At 37.7% G+C, this 23,742-nt stretch overlaps 1 protein-coding gene across 2 annotated transcripts in view; it reads right to left on the bottom strand.

Annotated features, from left to right (window-relative positions):
• Positions 1–957: 957 nt before the first annotated feature.
• The window catches only part of FZD6 (frizzled class receptor 6), a 28,165-nt gene continuing 5,380 nt past the window's right edge, over positions 958–23,742 (bottom strand). For both annotated transcript variants that reach the window (XM_030266539.4, XM_041714004.2), the window contains 5 exons: positions 11,421–11,617; positions 7,508–8,525; positions 5,143–5,291; positions 3,483–3,911; positions 958–2,998 (listed from right to left, as the gene is read on the bottom strand). In XM_030266539.4, coding sequence (XP_030122399.4) covers positions 2,842–2,998; positions 3,483–3,911; positions 5,143–5,291; positions 7,508–8,525; positions 11,421–11,617 — 1,950 coding nt within the window. In that variant the 3' untranslated portion in view covers positions 958–2,841. The remainder of the gene's footprint in view (positions 2,999–3,482; positions 3,912–5,142; positions 5,292–7,507; positions 8,526–11,420; positions 11,618–23,742) is intronic.

The following is a 23,742-nucleotide window of genomic DNA, read 5'->3' as shown; positions in this document are numbered from 1 at the left end:
CAGCTCCCTTCCTCCCAGGGAGAAGTTATTCTCACAGGTTCAGAAATGTCCTTTGAACATGAATGGTTTAACTTCATTCAGATTACAAGAGGAAAGCAAATAAATAAATACCTTTTGTTAGAGAAGCTGCTTATGAGATTCTGCACTGCCCCTCACCACAAGGCAGTCAGTCTTCCAGGCCCTGACTCATCTCTGTGCCTCTTTTTCTCTCTTTCCTTCTCCTCATCATTGGTGTGAGCATTCAAACAGCACTTCATCTTCCCATTCACTGCTTGGGTACTTGGCAATTAAAGCACCCAGAGAAGTCACATCCTCTTTGCCTGCAATGATCACCCTGGGAATTCTGAGTCTTTTTTCTGGTGCAGCTGCCCTGGAACACACAGAGTGCTACAGTTTCAATCTACCACTGATGCGTTTCACGGCCGGTCAGTGTTTTGATTATTGCTTTGTAGTTCACACTTCTTTGATAATTGATCTATTTTTAATAGATAATTTTTTTTTTTTTTGCTATAACTTCAAAATTCCTTTGCATTTATCTTTTGTAGAGCAGTTACCACAAAAGCAGTTTTTTTTTCCAGAACTTCCTAAAAATGGGGATTAACAGTAAAAAATTAAAAATCAGTATTTTAAGAAGGTGGCAGCATGAGCAGTCTGTAAATACAACATTCTACATAATCTAAAGGAGGTCTTTAGGTCATGAAAGAAAAAATGCTGTAAATATTAGGATGAAAGAACTAGCTCAAGTTCCTCACTCCTTCATAAGTCTGCGTTCATGTGAACAATTCCCAGCATTGTTCTGAGTTTCTCACACAGGAGAAATAAAAACATTGCAATACTTACTAACTCACACAGCCCTACTAAAAAAATACTTGTGTTTTAGGTGCAAAATAATACAGTAGTGGGTAGAGCAACAAACATGCCACATCTGGTTACTGAGAAATATCCACTCAGAAGCTCTTGCTATACAACAGCATATTTTATTACTAACAAATACAGTAATAACAAAACTACTGAACACGTATATAAAGTTACATGGGTTACAAACAGAACTAGAAAAATGAAGGGTATTTACTGCACCTTTTCACAGGAGGTTTTTCATATCTTTCTTACTGTCCACTCAGTAGCAAGAATTCTGTGTACTTTTAATGGGAAAATTCTAAAAGAAGGCAATAAATTGAAGGCAATAAATTACAAATACTAAAATGCAGGTACTGTAACATAAGGTAAAGAAATTTCATTTTTAATGCATGATGGATATAACAAGTAACTTTGGTTTATCAGAACCCTAGTTCCTGATGTTCCAGCATTTACATGTCCTTTGAACCATGCACCTTTCATTTTTCAGTGCATCACCATGAATGCTGCCCCAACTCACAGCAAATTCTCTGCATAATACCATAACACTGAGACATATTCTTATTAGTGGTCAAATGCAAGATGCTGGACAGTTTTACAAACTGCACTGACACTCAGGTTTAGAAAACAGCAAAATCTGTCTCAAAATTATCTCAAGTAATAAATCCCATTGGCTCTTAAAAAAATCTTGACTCAAATGAAGTCAGACAATGAAATTGTTATCCACATCAGCAGTACTTGCTCCTGAGAACTGCCCAGCATAAGAAAGGCTATACGTATTAAGGCCTTTTGGATTTAGAGAAAATATATTGCCGTAGCATAATAGAAAATTAGATTTTGTAGAAAATTAGGCTTTGGAGGAAAAGTACTAAGGCTGTCTTCTGAGTAGATTGTTAAAGAAGCCTGCACATTAATAACTCACCAGTTATTTGCAGCAGTTATCTGCAAGATGTTTCTTTATAGCATTTAAAAAAAAAGAAGTTACTCACATAGAAACAGCAGGAGACGAGCTGTCGCTGCAGCTCAGGACAAAAGCCCAAAGCCTGCACGTCAGGCTGTGCCCACTAAGCCCAGGAGTCTGAGGTGTTCCCTTTGGCACCATGCCCTGGAACACCACGCCAGGAGAGGCTCCAAGAGGCATTTTTCTGAGACAGTGCTGCACCTTCAGCATCATCCCTGCGGCAGGACCCGTCTCACCCCAAATATCAGTGCATGCTATGGATAAAGGTCCAACCTGTTTTCTCAGAACTGTGTCATGTTGGCTGATCACCAACTTCTGGCTTCAGCAACACCCTAAGGGAAGCACAGGAACTTTCTCAAGTTTGTACAATACAAAACAAAACAGGAGTTCTAAAGGTTGACCTTATACAGTCACTTATTTACAAAATTCATTTTTATGTACAAAATAAACTGCTATAATTTCAGATTCTCTTTCATATTCAGTGTACAAGCTACCATTAACCAGTGCTATAATTGGTACAGCATGATACACAATTTAGAGAGTTTTTATAGATTTCTGCATCACCTATTAAAGTGATACTGTTGTTTAAGAGACAGTAAAAAAGAGAAAAAAATTAACAAGTTTTGAAAAATATTGAAGAGGCAGACAGAATTTTATACCTTGAGAAGTAACAGTGCTTTCGAAGCATTATTTTAATGCAATTCATTACAAAGTGTTCTTTATATAAGGAATAATATTTGTCTCTCATCTTTTTCTTATATTATTGCCATGTCCTACAGAACTTCAATTTCAATTAGTCCTGGACAGGATTAAATACAGTACATTATTGCTAGCTGTCCCCACAACAAAACATACATTTTTTAAGTGCAAAGCAGGATATATGTGTTTTTTAATAAGGCACAGAATATCCATTATTTCCAGTGTAACAAAGAACTCATGTCAGTTTTATACAATGCAAATGCTCATACAAATTCTCAATCTTTCAGTTTTATGCAATGCAAATGTTCATATTAATTTTCAATCTTTCAAGGATTAGAACTGTTTCCTGAATCCAACTCTCTTCTGGTATCTGAAGCTGAGTAGACAAGCAGTGATACGGAAGGTGACTGTGAGATGACAGGTATTTGGGAACAGCTCCTTTGTAGTGAAGGAGATTCACTAAAATCATTTTTAGGAGTTATTCTGTAAGTAATGAAAAATAAAACAGACAGTAAATTTTAAGCACAGTTTAATTACATTACACTGGAAAAAAAATTGAATAGTGAAAGCATAATATATATTCAGCTGTATTCTTTTCAAAAGAATGCAGTACAGTTCTGTATGCTATTCCAAGCCTGCAGTTACCATTGTTCTTTTCAGACCCATCACCTGTCAAAGTGATTGCAGCACAGACACAGGTTTCTTGAGGGTCACTGTTCAGCAAGGCAAGAATATCCTACAAGCTGAAGCTCCAGCACACAATTCTTAAAAAGAAGAATTCTACAAAAATACAAAATAGTCCATATGCTAAACATACATGGCCGCAGCCTGCAAGTTCTCTTGACAGCTACTGAAGGTCAGTTGCATCCTGAGAGTACCCTGATTCTTCAGAGAGAAGAAAAAGAACACTAACAAAACCAGCAATACATAGAAATAAAGAAAATACTGAGTTCAGGAGGAGCCTTACCTTCCTTCACCTACTCTCTTAATACTCTCAGCCAAAGTATTCATATGGCAGGTGCTGTCTGCTTTGTTTCTCCTTTCCAGCTGATCCACGGTCAGTTTAGCACTGGGTAACATCTGATCTCCGCCGTTTTCACCTTCCTCCGCTCTTCGGGCGCATGCTCCGTCTGCCTCCATCTCCTTCTCAGACGTCTCTGGAGAGCTTTTAATTTCTGCCACATTTTCTTGGCTCAAGTAATCATGATTAGTGATTGCTACTGCAGAAGTTCCATGATTTGTTGTGCCACCTGTACTGGTCCCCATTGACTTTGAAATGACTTTCAGTCTGTGTGAAGTTGACTTGTAGTGCTTCTTCTTATGTTTAACTTTGGAATTGTGCCTCAAGAAAAATTCGCATGATTCTTGCAGCACTCTTCGGCTCTCACTGATTGGACTGGAAGAGAGTACAAGCACATCACTGAACAAAGAGGATAACCTTAGCTAATATAATAAAGAGTAGTACACAAAACCTTGAAAAAATAGCAACTAGTGACGCAATCTGAGCTGGATGTTAATGAACAGGGAAAAAATTGTATGTGAGAAGAGGAGGAAAAATCATAATGGCTCCAAAGTAACTGTCTGTGGAACCAATAAATAAAGCAGATTTCTACATTTCTTACTTCTGTAAATTGGTCCAATGACTACAGTGAATTAATGATCTACTAGAAGGAGAATAAGAATTAGCTCATAAACAGCTGCATTACCAACTTTATATAGTCAACCTCCTCCAAATGAAAAACTAAGCATTGTAAAAATGACTTCATTACTTTTAAATCCTTGTAGCTGAAAGCAATTAACATCTGAAACACAAGAAAAAATTATACAGGAAATGGAAGAAAAGGGGAGAGGGAAAGGAAGCTATAAATTCACCACTGAGTAATGTAGATGTAAAATAAAAAGAGCTTAGAGACTACTGTCTTGGGAAATCCAAAGAAACAAAATTATCTAAAACCACAATATAATTTATAAGTAACAGATAATCTGAAAAAAAAAATCAAATCATAAAAAAAGATTTGAAAAAACCAACAACTATGAGAAATGGAGACAAAATCTATAAGCTGTTTAAATTCATAGGTATCCATTTGCTTAAATTAGGTAATTAAACTGAATTCTTCTGTTTAATAAAAAGAAAGGAACACTAGATTAACACAATAAAAGTGATAGTAAGGAAGGTTCAATGAATATTAATTTTAAAAGAAGACAAGCCGGCAGAGGAAAAAAGAGGATATTATTATTGCATGACAGTAAACACAGTACTAAGTACTGTGTAAAATGAAGTCATTACAACACATGAAAAAAACGAAACTGATGGTTGAAATTATCTTTCCTCTTTTGACTGTGAACCAGAGATGTATTAGCCAATGCTAAACACAGCAACATACCTTCTGCTCTACAAAACATAAATCAGCAGAGGAAAATACTTTCTGTCTTCTTGAGACTGTTGTTAAAAAGTCACTGCATATTTAAAACTTCCCTAGATTCCAATGGAATTCTATTGATGCCCAAAGCAGCATTTACAGTCTGAGAACAACATTTTGATTACCTGAGCTATATATAAAAAAATATGTCTGAAAGCCAAAGTTAAGCATACACTTTAAATAACAGAGAAAAAAAAAAATTCTTACTCTCTTTTGCGGTTTCTGTTGAAGAAATTGGCCCATTCGGAACAGGTCTTTTTACTTCCCACCCAGAACACTGGAGATATGCCAACAATTAATGTTAGCAAATATTTCATCAGAAACAAAAATATTTCTGGTCTTGCTAGTGCCTTTGCCTAGGAGATAAATGCAAAGAAGAAAATATACTCGTTGATTTATTTTTTTAAATGAAGAAAACAAATTTCTTAAATGAGACTTTCTCCTTATGACTGTTGCTCTTTGTTGAGGCTTGTACTGTGGCCAAACATCAGACATGTACAGACAAGTCTGATGTGGTTCAGCTGAATATACACATAGAAGAGATCTGTCAGAAGGAATTGCAAGTGGATCACAGAATCACAGAATGGTTTGGGTTGGAAGGGACCTTAAAGATCATCAGCTTCCACCCCAGCTGTCACGGGCAGGGACACCTCCCACTACACCAGGTTGATCAAAGCCTCATCCAGCCTGGCCTTGAACACTTCAGGGATGAGGCATCCATAACTTCTCTGGCAAACCCATTTCAGTGCCTCTCCACCTTCAAAGTAAAGTATTTCTTCCTAATATCTTCCTAATCTAAACTCTCTTTTCAGTTCAAAGCTATTCCCCCATGTCCTGTCACTACATGCCCTTGTAAAAACTCTCTCTTCCTCTTTCTTGTAGACTCCCTTTAGGGACTGGAAGGATTAGTTGGGAGTAAATCTGATTAGACAGCATCTTCAAGGAGCTGCAGGGAATTACACAGAAGCTTTCTGTTTATTGCAAAATTAATCCACCTATTTGCAGAGCTGTATCATAGGAGCCGAGACATTTAACTCAGTGAGAGATCATTATCTTCAGCTCTCATGCTGCAAATGTAATTTATGCCATTTGTCTTATCTGCCATACCCATCTATGACAGTCACTATTTTTGTTAGCCTGGTAACATTAGCTGCTTCAGTTTGTTTTTATTTGGTTTTCATCTGGAAAATGTAAGAAAAGTCTACAAGCCAGCTCAGGTAAGCCAAGGCCAAGCACACCACTTTGAACTATTCCACAATTAGCACGCACTATCATAGGGATAGAGCCCATAAAGTAGATCTTTGTGTAATATTTAATGTTGATATTTCTTCCTTCCAATGGGTTAATTAAAGGCTAAAAAGACATGCTCTGTGTTATTATGCCAAGCTGTTACATTTAAGCACTACAAGATAAATTGATTGATTACTTTTAAATCATAAAAGTCTTGTTTTCAAACTTGTATATTCTGAAGCATTTAGGTTTATACAGAGCTCAGAATAAAACCCACTGAAGTCAAAATACACTTGTTAAGAAACAGTATTAAAAGTCAAAATAACCAAGCTGTCCTTGAGGTGTGCTACTCTCAGCCTACACTTCAATACAGAGGATACAAAATGATGTTTAAGAATAAAAAAAGGTCAATCCTGATCATTCCATATTTCCTCATTTTTAATGATAGTTTATTGCAGCAAAAAAATAGATGGGAAGCATAATGAAATGGAAGATGACACAAGGCACTTGCATTTCTTAGTGATGTTGTCTTTTTATATATATGTTCTTAAATGGAAAGAAGTAATACTTAAAAGTATATAAAACTCCCTGCAGCTGGAGCAGACTTAATCCACAAAACACAGGCAGATTTAATTTAAAAGTCTTTCCAAGGAAGTTGGATTTTAAGAGGCAAATGTTAAACACAACCACCTCCACAATATTAAGTAGAGGTTTTTTTCTTCTATTTGCCTTTTTTTTTTTTTTTTTTTTGATTTTTAATAAAGAATTCTTTGCAGTTCTGAAAATCAGCCTGCAAACAACTGCTATTGTGGAAAAAAATATATGGGAAATTTCTTCTGCCATTTCAAGTGGTTTACATTTCTGCACTTTAAAGAAAAAAAAAAAGAAAAAAGTGATTCTAAATCTGTGGTTATAAGCAGCATTTAAAATCCAATTTAGTCTAAATTTTTAAGAATCATTATTTCAGCTTCAACTGATATAGACTTTGATACTGAGCTTCGTACCAAAGTACTAAGCAAATACTTTTAGAAACAAGTATCATAAAGAACAACCAACCCTCCTCCATCACAATTTGTAACGTTAAGTTCAAAGATCATAAAAATGCTATATCTTCTGTTAGAATATATATATAAAAGTTGGAATTACTGAATGCTTCCAATTAGATTAAAATTTTCAAAGCAAAAGTAACATTCCATTGTTTTTGACTTAAAGAGGAACTAATACACTCCATGTTTTTGAACTGATTACTTAACATACAAATAATTTACTCATTGGTAGATATGCATAAGGGTTTTTGCTAATTAACTTTACAGTATTATTTATAACAGAAAGCATTACTTACCTGATAGGGGCAAGGAATATGGTACTGGTCACAGTGGTCAAACACCCAAGTAGTTTCCCAGATTTTCCGGTTCACCAGTTCATAAACGTAACACCCAAGAAGTGCTACAAGTGGCACCAGGTACAAACCACTAAAAACTCCAATTCGGATCATGAACTTCTTGAGCTTCTCCTGGTTCCTGCCATCGTGCTGAATGACCTGCCGCACGTGGTTTAGGGAAATGATGCCGGCTAAAAGGAGGGACAGACCGAAAAAGACACAAAGGCACAGCGGCAAAAGCACGAAGTACAGAGAGGCGTCCAGGTCATAGAGACCCACAAAACAAACTCCACTGATATTGTCCCCTTCCACTTTGTTCATTGCAAGGAGCATAATGGTTAGAAAACCAGGTATTCCCCAGGCAACTGCATGGAACCACATGGCCTTTTGGGCAATAGCTTCACAGCTCCATTTTCTTCCCGCTGCAAGGAACCAAGTGATTGTCAGAATCACCCACCATATAGTTCCTGCCATAGTGAAAAAGTATAAAACCATGAAAAGGACAGTACAGGCTTTGTTTTGGGAGCCAAGAACAACCGTTTCACCAATTTCTAACTTATCATCTGCCTCATTACAGGCAGTTCTGTTCCCAAGTAAAAATCCAATAAAGTACATTAGAGACACTATGCTATAACAGACAGAATAATATATGATTGGTCTCTCTGGGTATCTAAACCTTTTAACATCAATCAGAAAAGTAAGGAATGTGAAAAGTGTAGCACAAAGACAGAAGATTGAAACTATTCCAATGAAGCTTTTTGCCACATCCAATTCATAATTTTTGAAGTACATATTGGGACATGGGGGTGCACACTGATCAATTCCTAGAAACTTGTAGCCTTGTCCATTGGTAGTGTGTAGGTGTCGGGGACACCAGAATCCATAATCCCTTCGGATCTGGCTTGGGGTCTTCTGAGTTCCATGTATGTTTGTGGTTACAGCAGCTGTGGCAGGAGCAGTCTCATCACAATTGATTAATCTGAATAAGTAAAGAGAAGAAGAAATATCTCAATAGCCCTCATTCTCAACTAGAATTGATGCCTTAGGTTTTAGCTTTTATATTTTTCCAATTCTGTACTGTTTTAGTGTGTAGTTCTGAGCTTCATATTAGGGGATGGTAGGCTCTCTTCAAAGAGCAGCTACACAAAACACTTCCTTTCCTAGCTTGGAACCAAAGACAACCACCCAAATTTCAGACTCAAGAGCATAAACAATGGTGGACTGAAGAGAGAAAAACAAGAAGGATGGGACTTCACAACCTAAAGCTATAACTGGACAATTAACTCCAATATGCAAATGGTCCAGAACTTATAAAAGTGAGAAACCCTGTGACCAATCATCCATTTTGTGACCATTTTGGGTTCTTCTTGGGTGTAGCCCTGGTTGGGCTCTTGTACTGCCCAAGGTGTATCCAGTGAGGCCTTCTAATAAATACCTGCTTAACTCCATCAAGCCTCTGTTCTAGGTCAGCCTTGATAAGGCATCAGAATCAATTCTTAGAAATATGAGAAAAATCTAATCCTAAGGACTGTTAAATTTTATAGATGATGCAAATGTGAAATTATATGAAAAAAAATCATATGGCATTACAAAAACCAAACTTCAACTATCTTCATTTCAGAAGATTTCAATTGCATTTATTTAACTGTTGCTCTTTAGCTGTTTTATATTTTATGAAACACTACTCAAATTACAATCATTCTACACTTTAAGATTACACTAAACTTTTACATACACACATAAAATATTTACAGCATATATATTTTTTTTTAATTTTTGATAACAAACTTTATGACAGCAAAAAATCTCATGAAAATACAAGCTTCCAATTAAGGAAGAAGACTGACATCATACTTGATGACTAGTATATCATTATTAGACTTCTTTGTGTTGTACTGCTATTTCATTACCAACAATAAACAACCTAACTGAAAAAAAAAACCTAAGTAGAAAATGAAAGCACTGTCAAGATTTTTAGTATTTTAGCAGATTTTTAGCTCTGTGATGTTAATTTAAAAACTGCTCAAGATTCAATTGCTCCAGGGTTTAACTGGACACAAGATGTGATTTTTTATATGGGTAATACCATATCTGCAGTGTTGGATGTATCTTCAAATGAGATTATATAACTCAAGCAGGTAAGCATTTACTCAAAATGGGATTTATGGTTACACGCATTCCAAGTTTAAATGTCCATTAAAAGGAACAAGTTTCACATTCTAGCTTTCAAAGTAAAATTCTGTTACCTCAATATTCTTTGTCTAACACTATTACAAGAGTCTCTCAATTCAGTATCCAAGCTCAGCTCCAGCTAAAAACTCCTTTAGTTTTTAGCATGCACTATCATGCTGTCCAACTAAATACAGACCAATTGTTAAGAAAACTGATTCTGTGGCAGATTCTCTCATTAACCACAGGCTGGAGCAGTATATGTGGAAACAGAGTGAATTTCACTCACTTATTTTCTTAATTAGCTTCATGTTCATCTGTAAGAACACAGAAGTGTGAACCTCAGTATTCCAGTTACTGCCCCACGCTCACAGCAGCTCCTCTTCCATGGGCTGCAGCAGCTGGATCTCTGCTGCTCTAAGAACATCCCGCGTTTCTCAGAACATGAACACAGACTTTTCAGTACTGGCTACCAGGGAGGTATCTCTTCACATATGAACCGGAAAAGCTCATTTTCAGTAAATGCTAACAGTAATAAAGTAATGTAAAGCTGCACTAAATCCTGCAAAAAACATAATTTGATTTAAAATGTCATTTTAAAGATGTATTGTATAATTGGATTCATTTGTAATTGTCCTCTATTTTTTCAAAACAATTCTTGAAGATATCTACTGGCTGAGGGGCACTATTGCTGTATAAAACCCCACAAAAGATGGGAGAAGTTAATGCCTTATTGTCTTAAAACTCCACACACTCCTATTTTTCTACAGAACTATGGAAAATGGCATTAGTGCCACTTGTCACATCGACTCCAATACTGATTTCTACCAGAAGTCATCCACAGGATAACTGTCCCAGCTCTCCCTCAGCCCCATCACAGACTAGCAACTCCATGTGGGATAGGAAAATTGAGTTTCCAGTCTCTGCTCCTTTCCTGTACCTCTTGACCTGATGTGTGTTAACAAACAAACAAAAAAATGACCTTAATTTATAAATATCCTCAGTTGGAGGCCATAATCTCAAAAATATTGTACTGGACTACTTCCAGGGGTTTCATTTAAAATATGTAGATATCTTTTTTCCGAATGACTGTCCTCTATCTAAAACAGACACAAACACCTTTGAGGAAAGGTGACATTTCAAAAAAGAGAGTTTTGGCAGGCAGTACAGGTAAAGCAACATAAGAGTAGTTTGGCACATTTAAACAGTTAGGAGCAAGATAAGGTTTCTACTATTTAATGTTCTGGGTCTGATGAAATACAGAATATTTTATATTTCTTATAAGCAGTTACTTCTAAAATCCCTAATAAAGTAAGCATGATCATCCCTAGTTTAGAGATTGGAAACCAAAGCAAAATCTATGTTGTAACATTATGTTGGGGTGGCTGTCTATTATATGTTGTAACATATATTTTAAACTTTTAGAAATGTATAGTAAAAAGTCTGCCTCTATCAGGGATCTGATTATTGAAAAGAATTACTGTAGAACTTTGTTGCAAAAAATGTCATAGGCAGAAAATGCAGGTGATCATTTGAGTAACAACAAAGTTTTAATAAAGAAATGGTCCTGTGCATAAGCACTGCAGGGTCAGCATACTAACAAAGTTACTGCGAGGTGATCTTTAACACTCTGCCTCAGATTTTCAACTCAGTCTGGGTTAAACATGAAAATACCACTCCCACCACCAGTCAGTATGAAAAATACCTGGTACATTCCAGCTCTTCAGGCCATGCAATTCCAAAAGTGTCCATCAACTGCTTACAGTCAGAATACACTTTCTCACAGAGGCTTTGACATGGGTGAATCACGTGAATCTGATCTAGGCAGGCTGGGACAAAGGCTCCGCACAGAAATGTGTGGACGTCTGGTGAACAGTGAAGATTCATAAGAATAAGGAAAGGCTACAGGGAAAAAAAGGATTTTGGTTAGCAATTTTTAAAAGATAATTCAAAGCATCAAAACTAACTTTCATCACTAGGGCTTGCATTTAATCCTATGTAGGTTTGAAAAGATACAGCAGTTTGTTTGTTTGTTCAGCAGTTCTGAAAAAGCAAAACCCGCTGGCCTGAGCGGCAAGAGGCTCCATTGGCACTTCCAGCCCAGCCCTTGTCCCAGGATCTAGGCAACCTCTGGCTATCCAAACCTCATTTTTCCTATCTGGCAACATCAGAAATCTGAAAGGTATTATGAATACCCAAGATATTTAAAAATAAAGTAAAATATTGAGTTTCTTTGTACCCAGTCAGCTTCTAAACAAATGCCCTGGGGATTTCTAAGGTGTGTTTGTTCCTGTTAGATTACATTTTCAGTCCTAAGTGGTGTGATGTACCCATCTCTCACACTAAAGACATTTGGGGATTTTTTTTTTTTTTGTTAATGAGGTCCAAACATTATTTCTCAGTTTTAAACATCTCATTTCAAATCTCTCTCAACATTATTGAGAACTTCTTTGCCTGGATTATCAAGTGCCAGGCAGTGAGTAACTGATGACTGCTCTTATTAGAGAATTCATAGAATGAAGTTTAACTTTTTCTGCTGAATGTATTCGATTGCTTATTCACTCTCAGACTTAAAAAAAAAATATATATATCCAGCCTTTCTGTTCTACATTTTCTCAGCTTTATTGTTAGGGCAAATTATTTTGCCCAAAATACTACCGTGTGTGCAAATGTTATGTGTGATGTTAAACACGGACAGTGCATGCAATTTTCAAAGTAGGCCAAGCTTTTAGTAAGATTTTTATTTAGTAAGAATTTTATTTAATTATTTGCCATCAATATCTGTGTCTCTCAAATATTCAACCAATGGCTGTAAAAGGAAAGATTAGATTCTGAGTCCAGAATAGTAGCCTTACCTTTTTCAGCTTTTAAGTATCTCATATCTATCTATCTATCTATATCTCCTTAGCCAAGAAGCAAATCTTACTGCTGAACATGCAGTTTAAAAGAACAGACATTGCTACATAAATTTCCCTTACAAAATGGAATATCTAAAAGTCCTTAAAGGACCTTGGTAATAAATACAGGAATGTGTGGGGAGGAAGGAAGAAGATAAGGCAGAGCAAGAATAACATACAAGTGCTTTATGACAAACCAAAAAACTGTTGGCTGTACCCTTCAGAGCACTCCAGCTGTGTGCTGCATCTGCACATGCCATTACAACAGGCACACATTACTTTGATCCCCTCTCTGAACGTCTCCTCTTGAGCTGCCTTGGCTGGAACCCAAGATTTGAGTGATCTTGTGACAAGGACACCTTGTGACAAGGACAGAAATGTAGTTCTGGTATACTATGTTCCAGTTCCATAAGATGGATTATTGCCTGAAGGCTGCACAGCTTCAGATGAAAAAAGTAGTCAGAAGGTTACTTTACATTAATTAAATTCCCTTTGCATAATTATGATGCTTCTTTTCTTCTCAATTGTTAATTTGTATTTGCTCTGTTCTTCCTGGAATTTAGGATTAACAAAATAGCCTGGGTAGTCGTATTCAATTGTTACAGAAATTGAGTTTATTTTTGACATTGTCTTGCAGAATTTGTCTTGATGTTCTTAATTCTTCCTTTTTGTCACCCACAGTTAATCTCATTCAATAAAAAGTAAAATTAATTCTCTAGAGCAAGTTTTGGACTACCAGCCAAAAACTTTTTCGTCAATGTTATCTAGAAAATATTTTTTAAAATATCAGTATTCATATCAATGAAACTGAGTTTACCTACAGAAATATTTTACCAAGTATTTTTCTAAGCAACTTGACAATTTTTAAATAGCATTTTCCAATATAGATAATAAGGTTACATATTTTAAGCTTGCTCCTTTGATACAGAAAATTAGCATAAAGAAGAAGAGAAGAAGAAAGTCAGGACATAAAACCAACCTCTACCACTCTGTTAGAGTTACTGTCATATGAAGCTATCAAAAAGCTAAAATAGCACAAGAATCACAATATGTATAATGATATTGTATATTTGAGGCAGATAACAAATGACAAGCAAAACTAAAATGTTTACAAGAGTTTTACTAAACCATGTTGTCATTGTATAAGCACTCATTTAAAGAGCATATCTTATTTAAATGCAAAACCACCCTAACAGATAAATTGAAAAATACACATTTTTTTGAAGAATGCTACATTTAGCCTATAATGTTATCAGAGTAGCATTCCAAGGACTTGGCTGCCAAGAGTAACTGTCCTCACAATATTTCTTTTATTTCTTTCAGCTTGCTAAAAATATTTACCTTCTGACACCTGAAAGTATGAGCACAAGAGCAACAAATGTGATGTTCTGAAAACACAGGCTGACCCCCCGAGTCAGACCATTCAGCTGGACACCTCATTCCACACTGGCTGGTAGCAAGGGAGCTGTAATACAACAAGCTGACATATCTTCCATTTTCCTACTATCGAGGATTTAGGAAACAAGCTGCACATTGTAACACAACTACTGTGTTGAGAAGACAGTGACAAACCTTTCTTCCTAAAACGCATCTTATCCCTTTTTCAATCATTTAAGTTTAAACCCTTTGTAAAATACTACAGCAGTTAAGTTGTCCTGCATAATTTAAGCAGACATTGGTGAGAAAATACTGCATTTTACCTGTTTATTGTAACTCCTGGTTTTGCAGCCTAATGTGTGTTTTGACAAACAGGTAGCAGATTGCATTATACTTTTTCCATGTCATTTTGTCTTCCTGCTAAAATTTTTATATTTCTATATTAGTATAGTAATGCTTTAAATTTTGGTTTCTGCTCCTTTCATAATATATTTTGCCTTCTATTTGCCTTGACTAAATTTGAAGACTGACATCACATTTCCAGTGACAACAGAGACTTTCTAAATGACAGTAACTGGTAAAAAACTGTGTCCACCACTTGTACAGATAGTGGGTGTTACTCTTCTCCCATAGTTATTACTCTGGGGGTTATTTTCCCCCAGAGCTATTACTCTGCCCTAAATTTCCCTACCCTAAATCACACCGACCATTTTATTGTCCCGCTGCTTCTAGCACGATTTCTCTACAATTCTTTCACCTCACTTTGTTTTCTCAGCAAATTTAGTATCTATCCCTCTTCTAGATCCATTTATGATTTAGTTTGTTATCAGAGGTTTCAGTACAAGAACTAAGGGGAAGCTCTGTAGTGATTTATTTGGTAGAGCATGAAACTATCAGCTCAGGATTTAACACATCTTATTGGGAAAAAATATTTATCTATGTATTTATACATATTTTTCTTCTTGTTCTTTAGGCAGGCATTGGAAAACAAAGCCTCCAATTGGTTACCAGCAGAGTTTCTTAAAAAAATATAGGCTGTGACCATGTTTTTGGAAATTGGAGTATATATAGTATACCATCTGAATTATCCTTTTCAACCTAAGTATGGTGTCCTTCAAAAAACTCTAACAGATTTTACAGCGAGTTTTCTCAACCAAAAAAAAATCCTCTATAAAATGTAAAACTTTGCCTCAAGCATACACAAATGGGATTTGTAAAATACAGATTTATTTTCAGCAACTGCCTACTTTTACCATTTAAGAATATCAGAAATATTAGCAAATTGTGCCTGGAACTCTGCTAACAATGAGGTATCTTAAATGTGGGCTTTACTTCCAGCTAGCCAAAATGGAAAAGTCTGCTCATAGAAAATAGCATATCTGCATTTCCTGATGGACCATAAAAGCAAAATCTTACCAAAACCAAAGTATTTTCTCCTCCAGCTTCATAATCTGGAATCAAAAAGTAAAGCCAAGATCACAAGCTCACTTACAGTATGAGATTTCAGTTCCTTCAAGGGCACTTTATCTGAGCCATGGATGTCCCAACCACAAAACACATTTTGCCCAAGCGGTCAGCTGGGTAAGTTGCATGCACACGCTGGTGTCCTAAGCATGCAAGTCTGGGATTAAACTCACAATCTTATACCATAATCCTTCTTTCTTCAGGAAGCTCAGGGTCTGCATGTGGCACAAACAAACAAAATTCACTCTTCCAGGAAACCAAGATACTTGGCATTTCAAGCATTGGCACCACTGCCCTGTCATATGAAGAAGAGATGAAAATCTGCACACTGGGTGATGCGAATGTTAAAAATAGAGTGAAACCACACTCTTGAATAAACATAAAGGGAGCTCACACAGCCAATGTAAGTACTAAAATAGAAATTCTCTTCTTCTTGACAATGGGAAACAAAACTCAGTAAATAGAAGGCAAGCTAGAATACAGTAACAATCCTTAAAAAAACACCACAAAAAAACCCCAAATCAACAAACTAATAGCAGCTGTAAAGTCAACGATAACGTAGCCTGTACCAGCAAGAGGGGCACTGCCTCAAGCACTATCAGTGAAGAACCAAGGATTGTGGGATGCAAACTTTCCACTAACAAACATGAACACCTCATTAAGTCCTAGATTCCTTACAAGGTGTGTCTATGTCATATTTTCTCTAGCAGCAAAGATAAACGGCCTCATAAATTCAGTTATGGTGTGGTTCTACAAACAATAACACAACAGAGACAAGTGAAAACAAATGGTGCAAAACACACAAAAAATGTCTAAGTGCAAACATGTTCTTAAATGTGCTTTGCCAACAAGTAAATTGCAACCTATGCTTCTCTGTTTTGTGCTTAGCAGGGTTACAACTCCAAGACACGAGAGAAACAAGTTCATTATTCCATGCAGACATTTCAAATGATCTGCTATACCTCACCTCAGTCTGATCCTAGAGAGAAGCATTACTAGAGATGATCAGTCTCTGGGGTGCTGATATGTGGTAACTACCAGTATATGCCAAAACAAGTAAGTGAAAATACTCTCCTGTACTCTACTGATTATTGTCACATAGACACTTTCATGATATAGAAAACAGTGGACTGAAATATCAAGGCCTTTGTTGCAATCATCTATGGCAAACCTTTGTTGTAAGAAACAGGAAATACCTTGAATTGCTGAGAAGCACAAAGGACTTGAGCCTTTATTCAGCCACTGGAGTCAGATACTTAAGACAGTAACAACCTGCTCTCCTAACCCACTGGGCTCTACCTACCATGTGAAAGCATTTGGTTTCATTAATCTAGTTAACACTGAGGTTAACTGAGTTGAACAATGAGAGACACCAACTGTCTCAGTGTTAAGCCATGTCACCTCTTTGATATGTATCTTGTGACTAAAGCAACAACACTACAACTTGCTGCTTACAGAACCCTGTATTTCAGCCACTGAGGCAAAGGCAGGCTTAAATCTGTATTTCTACAGTTGTACTACACTGTGTACCTCAGATTCCTACCTATATTAAAGATACACATTGCTATTCATGTAACTATGTATCTGCTTTACAGGAAATAACACCTACCTAAATAATGAACGATTAGAGTCACAGAATATCTCAAATTGGAAGGGACCCAGAAGGATCACCAGCTCCCTTGTCTTCATGATTAATAATTAAAAATTAATTGTTAATAATTTACAGTACCATACAAACAAACATGCTATCCAGTCACTACAGAACTGAAGTATAGCCTCAAACCCTAAACCAAATATATTTATAAGCATGTAAGTTTTCAGACGTGATAGTCAGGAAATATAGCCACTGTCAATCACAGTGCACATAAAGTATCTCAGAGGAGGGGACAGTAATTACTCTTCATACTCACCGAGCTACACTAACAATATTCACAGTATCTTTAGCCACTTTTACAATGATAATCGGCTTCAATTAAAAACAGTGGAGCAAGTATGGCATGGCTGATTTAATCCCACACTATTGTTACAATGGAGTTATTCTCGACTGGATGCAAACAAGATTAGCATTACACCCAGAGAGATTAATGCCTTCATGCAATTCCTAGACAGGCTGGCAATTTGCTGATGGCCACAGTGAATCAGCTGCCAAGAACTTCCGACTTCTAGTTCATGTACAATTAACTAAGTCATGATAAATAAATGTCCCAACACATGAAGCTAAATGAAGTATGAAATTCACAAGTTCAATAGATTCAAAGCAAGGTTGAGAAAAGACTAGGTTTTTCCCATTGGAAGTTACATTGATGAATTTAGATCAAAGGCAAGTTAAATACACTTAATTTGGTAATAAGGATTTTGCACGAAGCTGAGGCAGTTTAAGTGTCAGTGTCTTGTTGCTACATGTCTGCTAAAAGCTGCTATTTAACAGCAGAACTGCAAAAAAGGAACATAGGAATGCTCAGAAACATTAGTGCAATGTCAACCATCCTTTAAACCAGCAAGGAACATGGTATGAGCTCACTTGAGAGTCCACATACACCACATCTCTACCTGAGCTGTGGGTAATACTCAACTATTGCTGCAGGCAGCAAATATCAGTTGTAATCTGTATTTTCTCAATTCAGGTAAAATTACATGGGTAAACCAACGAAAGTTTTTCAGGACTAAAAGTCACCATTTATATTTCAGCTATAAATGTATATAGGATACATATATTATAAACCTGAATACTTGTAAGTTTATTATGCATTATTAGGGCATCTTGATTTGAAAGAAGTAAAAAGAAAACCATCAAACATACACGAATTTGATTTCTCGCTTAATAAACTGCTTTAAAAAAACAGCATTACATTCTGCAGCTTCCATAATAAAAGTACATGAAGTTGTGTTTAATCTAAAAGCTTTTCAAACATTTTTAAAATTTTCATAGATAAGAATGAATTATTTTGTCAGAATACAAAGTGGGTTCCCCTGTAGTTTAAAAGACAATAGTCTAAGTTTCCTACCCCAGGAAAATCTGAAGTTCAAAGAGCTGGTAGAGGGTAGGGGTGGTGCAGAGAAAGAAAAGGGTAGTAAACAAGCAATGGGACAAATGATGCTGTTGCGCAGTCAAAGATGTTTGCTAAGATATAAGCTTATTTTTGTCCCTCAACCGAACAGCAAAGGCAACACATGCATTTAGACTGTCAAAGGGCTGTGAACAAAGCCTGGGGACAGCCCAGCGTGCAGTGGCTGATAAGCTGGACTGTGCCCAGCAGTGCTCCTCCCACAGCCACACGGGCCAGGAGCTGCCTGCTGCTCAGCGCCTGGAGATCAGTGTTTCGAGGGCAAAGGCTGGCGGCTGATCCTAAAATCCCTTGGGCTGTGAAGTGCCCAGGGACTGGCCAGCAGGCAGCCAGGTGCCCATGGGGGCAGGCTTGGCAGAACTGAGCTTCATCACCCATCCAGGCAAGAGTTCAGAAGCCGGGCTGTGCAATCGCTCAGCAGCGAAATGTTCAATGTAGCTGCAACAAGAACGAGTCTGTCTGGAAGCTCTTCACCATCACTCCCCCCTACACATGCAATGCACATATGTACACATATATATATATATATATATGTGTGTGTGTGTGTGTGTGTATACACACATAACGTGTCTGCATATATATTCTGGTCTGAACTTTCATATGAGGTGCTCAAAGGTTAAGGGAATATTAATCAAAAAGTCCTACCAGGGTAAGGATAAAGCACATTGGGGAATATTTTCCAAGGTCAATAGAACAATACACTGTCAAGAAAAAGGTAGAACAAACTCAAAAAACTACTCCAATATCACACCTTGGCAGTAAGGTTGCCATTGACACTCTAAGTTGGCACAGACACAGAAGGATAAAGCAGGCTATTCTGCCTTCTTACTTTTATACACTCTGAATGGTTTTGTATTAACGATACAGAGCTGCAAGATATTTTGAGTTGAAAGGGACTCACTAGGACCAAGTCCAAGTCAAGGGAATGGCCCATGCAGGGTTCTAGCAACAGAATTTTTTCTATAGTAAAACGTAATTCCATATACTCGCTTTAAGTATTTTCACACGCAAAATAAAAATACATATATACCTATATTTTTAAGCTATAGCAAAGGTTACAAACAATATAAACAGGAATACTACATCTCACTATCTGAAGCAAACTAAAGTACAATTCAAATACTTTTGAAAATAGCTTATGACCAAAATCCACTGCATTTTTGTTCTAACCTAAATTATAGCTTGACCTAAATTACAGATATTCCAGCTTCTGCAATTTACAGTCCTTAACAAACATGAGAGCTTTTTCCCAAGTGTTACAGAACCGAACTATTTTTACTAAGGTTTTCAGTTGTACATTGTATCTGGTTTAGGTTTTGTGTAAACTAGACAGCATAAAAGACAGACTATAAATTAACTGAAGGAAGGTATACTGCAGTCCCTCAGACATCTGAAGTCTAGACAGAGCTTCATTACATCTGGACTGTGGTAGCATAAGAATCTCAAATCTTAAATTCTCCTTGTACTTGCCATGTGTTACAGAAGTATGTGGATTTATTGCTAAACTTCTTGCGCAGCATTCAATGTAAAGATTACCTGTAATAATGTTGATAGACAGCCTTATCTTTAAAAAGCCCCCCATTTCTAAGAAATTCCAGCAAAAGTCTTTACTGCTCTGGTTCCAAAAGTCATCCAGATTTCTGCTTCCCCCTCTCTCTGTGAGCGTGAAGACACACTGTAGCACAACAGCACCACCCAAGTTACCAGAGTAGTAAACCTGCACAGCTTCTTTCTTGCCTACTCATGCATTTTAAGGAGTTTTAAATGAAAACTTTAGTAGTCTTAAAAAAATCTAACTTTGTTATGATGTAGATGTCAGTCAGGCATGCACAAGTCACTTGACCAAGCTGAATCCCACGAAGCTGCAGCCACCTACCTCAGTATCTGCAGTCATTACCTCCTCTGTCTTCTGCTTTCACTATTTCCAGCTGGTCATACTGTGAGACACTCCCCAGTTTTGAATGCCTGCATTAGACACTGTTTCTTCATTGTGAGCCCACAGCACCCATCTTGGTGAGCTGCACAGAGACATTCCCCTTATTATCCTTTCTGTTTCTCCTGCTCTAAAATCTCAAGGCCACCTTTTCTTTCTCGCTGTCACATTATGATTTGTGGGCCAAGTTAGCCTTTGATATTTAATGTTCTGTTTGTAGCTCCGCGAATAATCCCCAGCAAGACCCACCACCCAACTGGATTCTTGGAATGGTGCACCTTGTACCCTCCTTGCAAGAGCATTAGCTCATGTGAAAGGGTATGCAGCTGGGACATGGCATCCTAGCAAACAGGTATTGCTAGGTCACCATGAGGCTGGATAGGTACAGCCTCTCTCCAGAAAAGCAATGCTTTTAATTTTGTATGCAGGACAACTGTGTGGAGAGTTTGGCCACTAAGTGTTTTGTGGCTGTAGCAACTGAGTCAAAAGAAATCTGGTTATGCAAGCCCTCTGGGGAATACAGCATGAGCCAAACTTGGAAGGATGTGGTTATTCTCTGAAATAACTTGATCTACCAGAAATTTAAGTACAGGAAAGGTGGAATTTTTTTTCCCTCACAGATAGTTCTTGTCTAGAAGAGAGATATCTTCAGTAAGAGGATATCCTTACAGTCCTTACAAAGACTGATCATCCAGGCCTCTCTCCACCCATCTACAGCAGCTACTTACACACCCCTGTACACCTCTCTCAGTAGCTACACAGAAATCAAGCAAAACTCCACTCATCTACACTACACAGCTCAGAAGAAGAGGGCAGACATATGCATCTTTTACTCTGGCAGGCCAATTACCAATGTGTTACAGCAATCACAGATGCACACAAATACACAGAAAAGACCCAAAAAGGCAACCATGTGTAAAAGGAGCTATGTTTGCCCCTAAGGGTTGGTGAATCAACAGCCAACACTGAGAGAGAGAAAAAGGCAGCAAATTTTGTGGTGCAGCTACTCCTACCCCCTTCTTTGGAATATAGTAAAGAACTAAAGAGATGATACAATAGCAGCTTTAGAAATTGTCAGCTTTAATCACTGCACTGTCCAACTAGAAAAGAAACCATGGACATTTGACCATATTGCCATGCAATGTGGTTATTTTCTGGACTGTTTGCTTTTTATGGTCTTTTTCAGTGAAGGCATAGGTAACATCTTGTAGCCAAGTTGTCATCCTGAACATCCATCCTGCAAATGCAAAACTAAACCTGCATTCCACCTCCACCAGCACACAACAAGGGCCTGAGCTCCATCCAGCCTCCTGACCCATGCAGCACTGTGGACAAAGAGCATCCCACACCCCAGCACCACAAAGCTCGCTTCAGAAAGACAGCAGGATCCTCTGCCATTCTTAGGCTAGCCTTGTGGGTGACAAATATCAGGACCCTTGAAAAGATGTCCCACAATGTACCTTGGTTCACCAAATCCTTCAAGACTATCCAGTTGCTGCTGCCAGAGCTGCTGTGGGTCAATGCAGTGGGTGTGAGTTGTTACCCAGTTGTTGAGCCCACACAGTTTGACAGCTCACAGGCAGCAGAGGGCAAACAGTGTGGACCACCAGCACACAACAATATACAATTTTGTCCTACTTGCCTATTATTCAAAGAAAGATATGTGAAGATGACCTTCAAAATCATGGTCACCACATCACCCTCAGCAGCTCTATCCTGCCTAATCTAATGCTAGGTTTTACTAATGACCAGGTAAAGTTTACAAGGCTCCACTGGGCAGCAGCCACTTCCATAAAAACACTAAGACAATATGGAAATTGCATCTGTCTCAAAGCTTTGTATCCATTGCTGACTCTCCCCACCTCCAAGGATAATGAGTTTTCAGCAGACAGCTCAGCTCCCAGGCCTTAATGCCTATCAGTGAAGGCAAAGTAGTCACAAACTCAGTAGCTCTGTTCCTGTTTTCATTCTCTATATAAATAGTTTCAGGAAAGCTGTTCCGTTCATCCACAGGCGTCCTCCAGGAGTAGGCTGCAGCCACAGGACTAAGTCCATCACTGCCTTGATTTAGCCAGTAGTTGCAGATTTGAGCATGGAGAAGGCTGCACAGCAGGACTAAGGAACCGCCAACAGCTTGCAGCTACACTTGAACATTAACCAGAGCACTGCAGAAGGGACAGACATCTGCAGGAGACAAACAACAAGATACCATGGTATTTTTCAGAAGTGTGTTGTTCACAAAGATCTGCAAGATCTGAAGACAGCCTTCCATAGGTCAGCTTCAGATCTCATGCACAGTGAGACTGGCCAAAATCTTACCCAGGGTAGAACTCCTCTGTCTCAGGCAGCAGACAGGTAAGAAGTGTGCTGACAACTGCACCTAGTGATTCACTCCTGTAACACCAAATTACTTGCTAGTTGTAGGCATAGCCTCTGAAGATGGATAAAGAGGAGTCTGTTGGAATCACACTGTCAACACCATCTCCAAGTACTCCAGCCACCATCTTTTTTCCAAGCATGAAGTAGTTTGGACCCCCATACATTCTGAAACACATCCTTGCAGAACAAAAGCAAGGCAGTGCTATTCAAATTTCAAGTGGGCAAGTCCTTCTGCTCAGAGAAAGCAGCGGCAGATTTTGCAGATGACTGATAGGCTTAGAGGCAGGGTAATGGGATTACACACATTCACCTGTCTGCTTTCAGTCAGTCTGCACAAGTCAATCACACTTGAAGGGCCTCAGTACTACAGGTAACAAACATTTTTTCAGTGGCTGTAATTTACTGTACCCATAGGAATCAGCAAAAATAGTTTATGAATGTTGCTATAAGCAGCACTAAGAACTAAACACGATGTGTGTTTCTTTGGAATACCTGAAAGCAAGATCACAACAAACGAACACACATCTCAAATGTTTATGTTCTTTTACAGAATTATACAGATAATTCACATGTTTTCAAATCCTCAGTTAACGCTTTTCTGCAACTTCCATGGTGATGCTCAAAAGAATTACTCATGTCCAACTATTCCATATTTCTGGACACAACCAGCAAAGAAGTCAGTTGCACTGCCTTGTATTTCCTTTGATCCATATGAAGTACGTATAAAAAATATTTTGGCATCTGCCAACTTCCATTTAACAAGCTTCAATTTAGCTGTTTCATCACAATTTTTTGTGACATCCACTACATTCTGAAAAGCTAGAAAAGTTACCTTAGTTTGTAAACAGTAACACATGATGTCCTAAATTTACCACTTTTTACAAAAGCCTTCCCTGCTCTTTAGTACCACAG

This window comes from Taeniopygia guttata, chromosome 2 (assembly GCF_048771995.1).
Source record: "Taeniopygia guttata chromosome 2, bTaeGut7.mat, whole genome shotgun sequence".
In the NCBI taxonomy this organism is placed as follows: domain Eukaryota; kingdom Metazoa; phylum Chordata; class Aves; order Passeriformes; family Estrildidae; genus Taeniopygia; species Taeniopygia guttata.
This window is presented reverse-complemented; position numbering and strand designations above follow the sequence as displayed.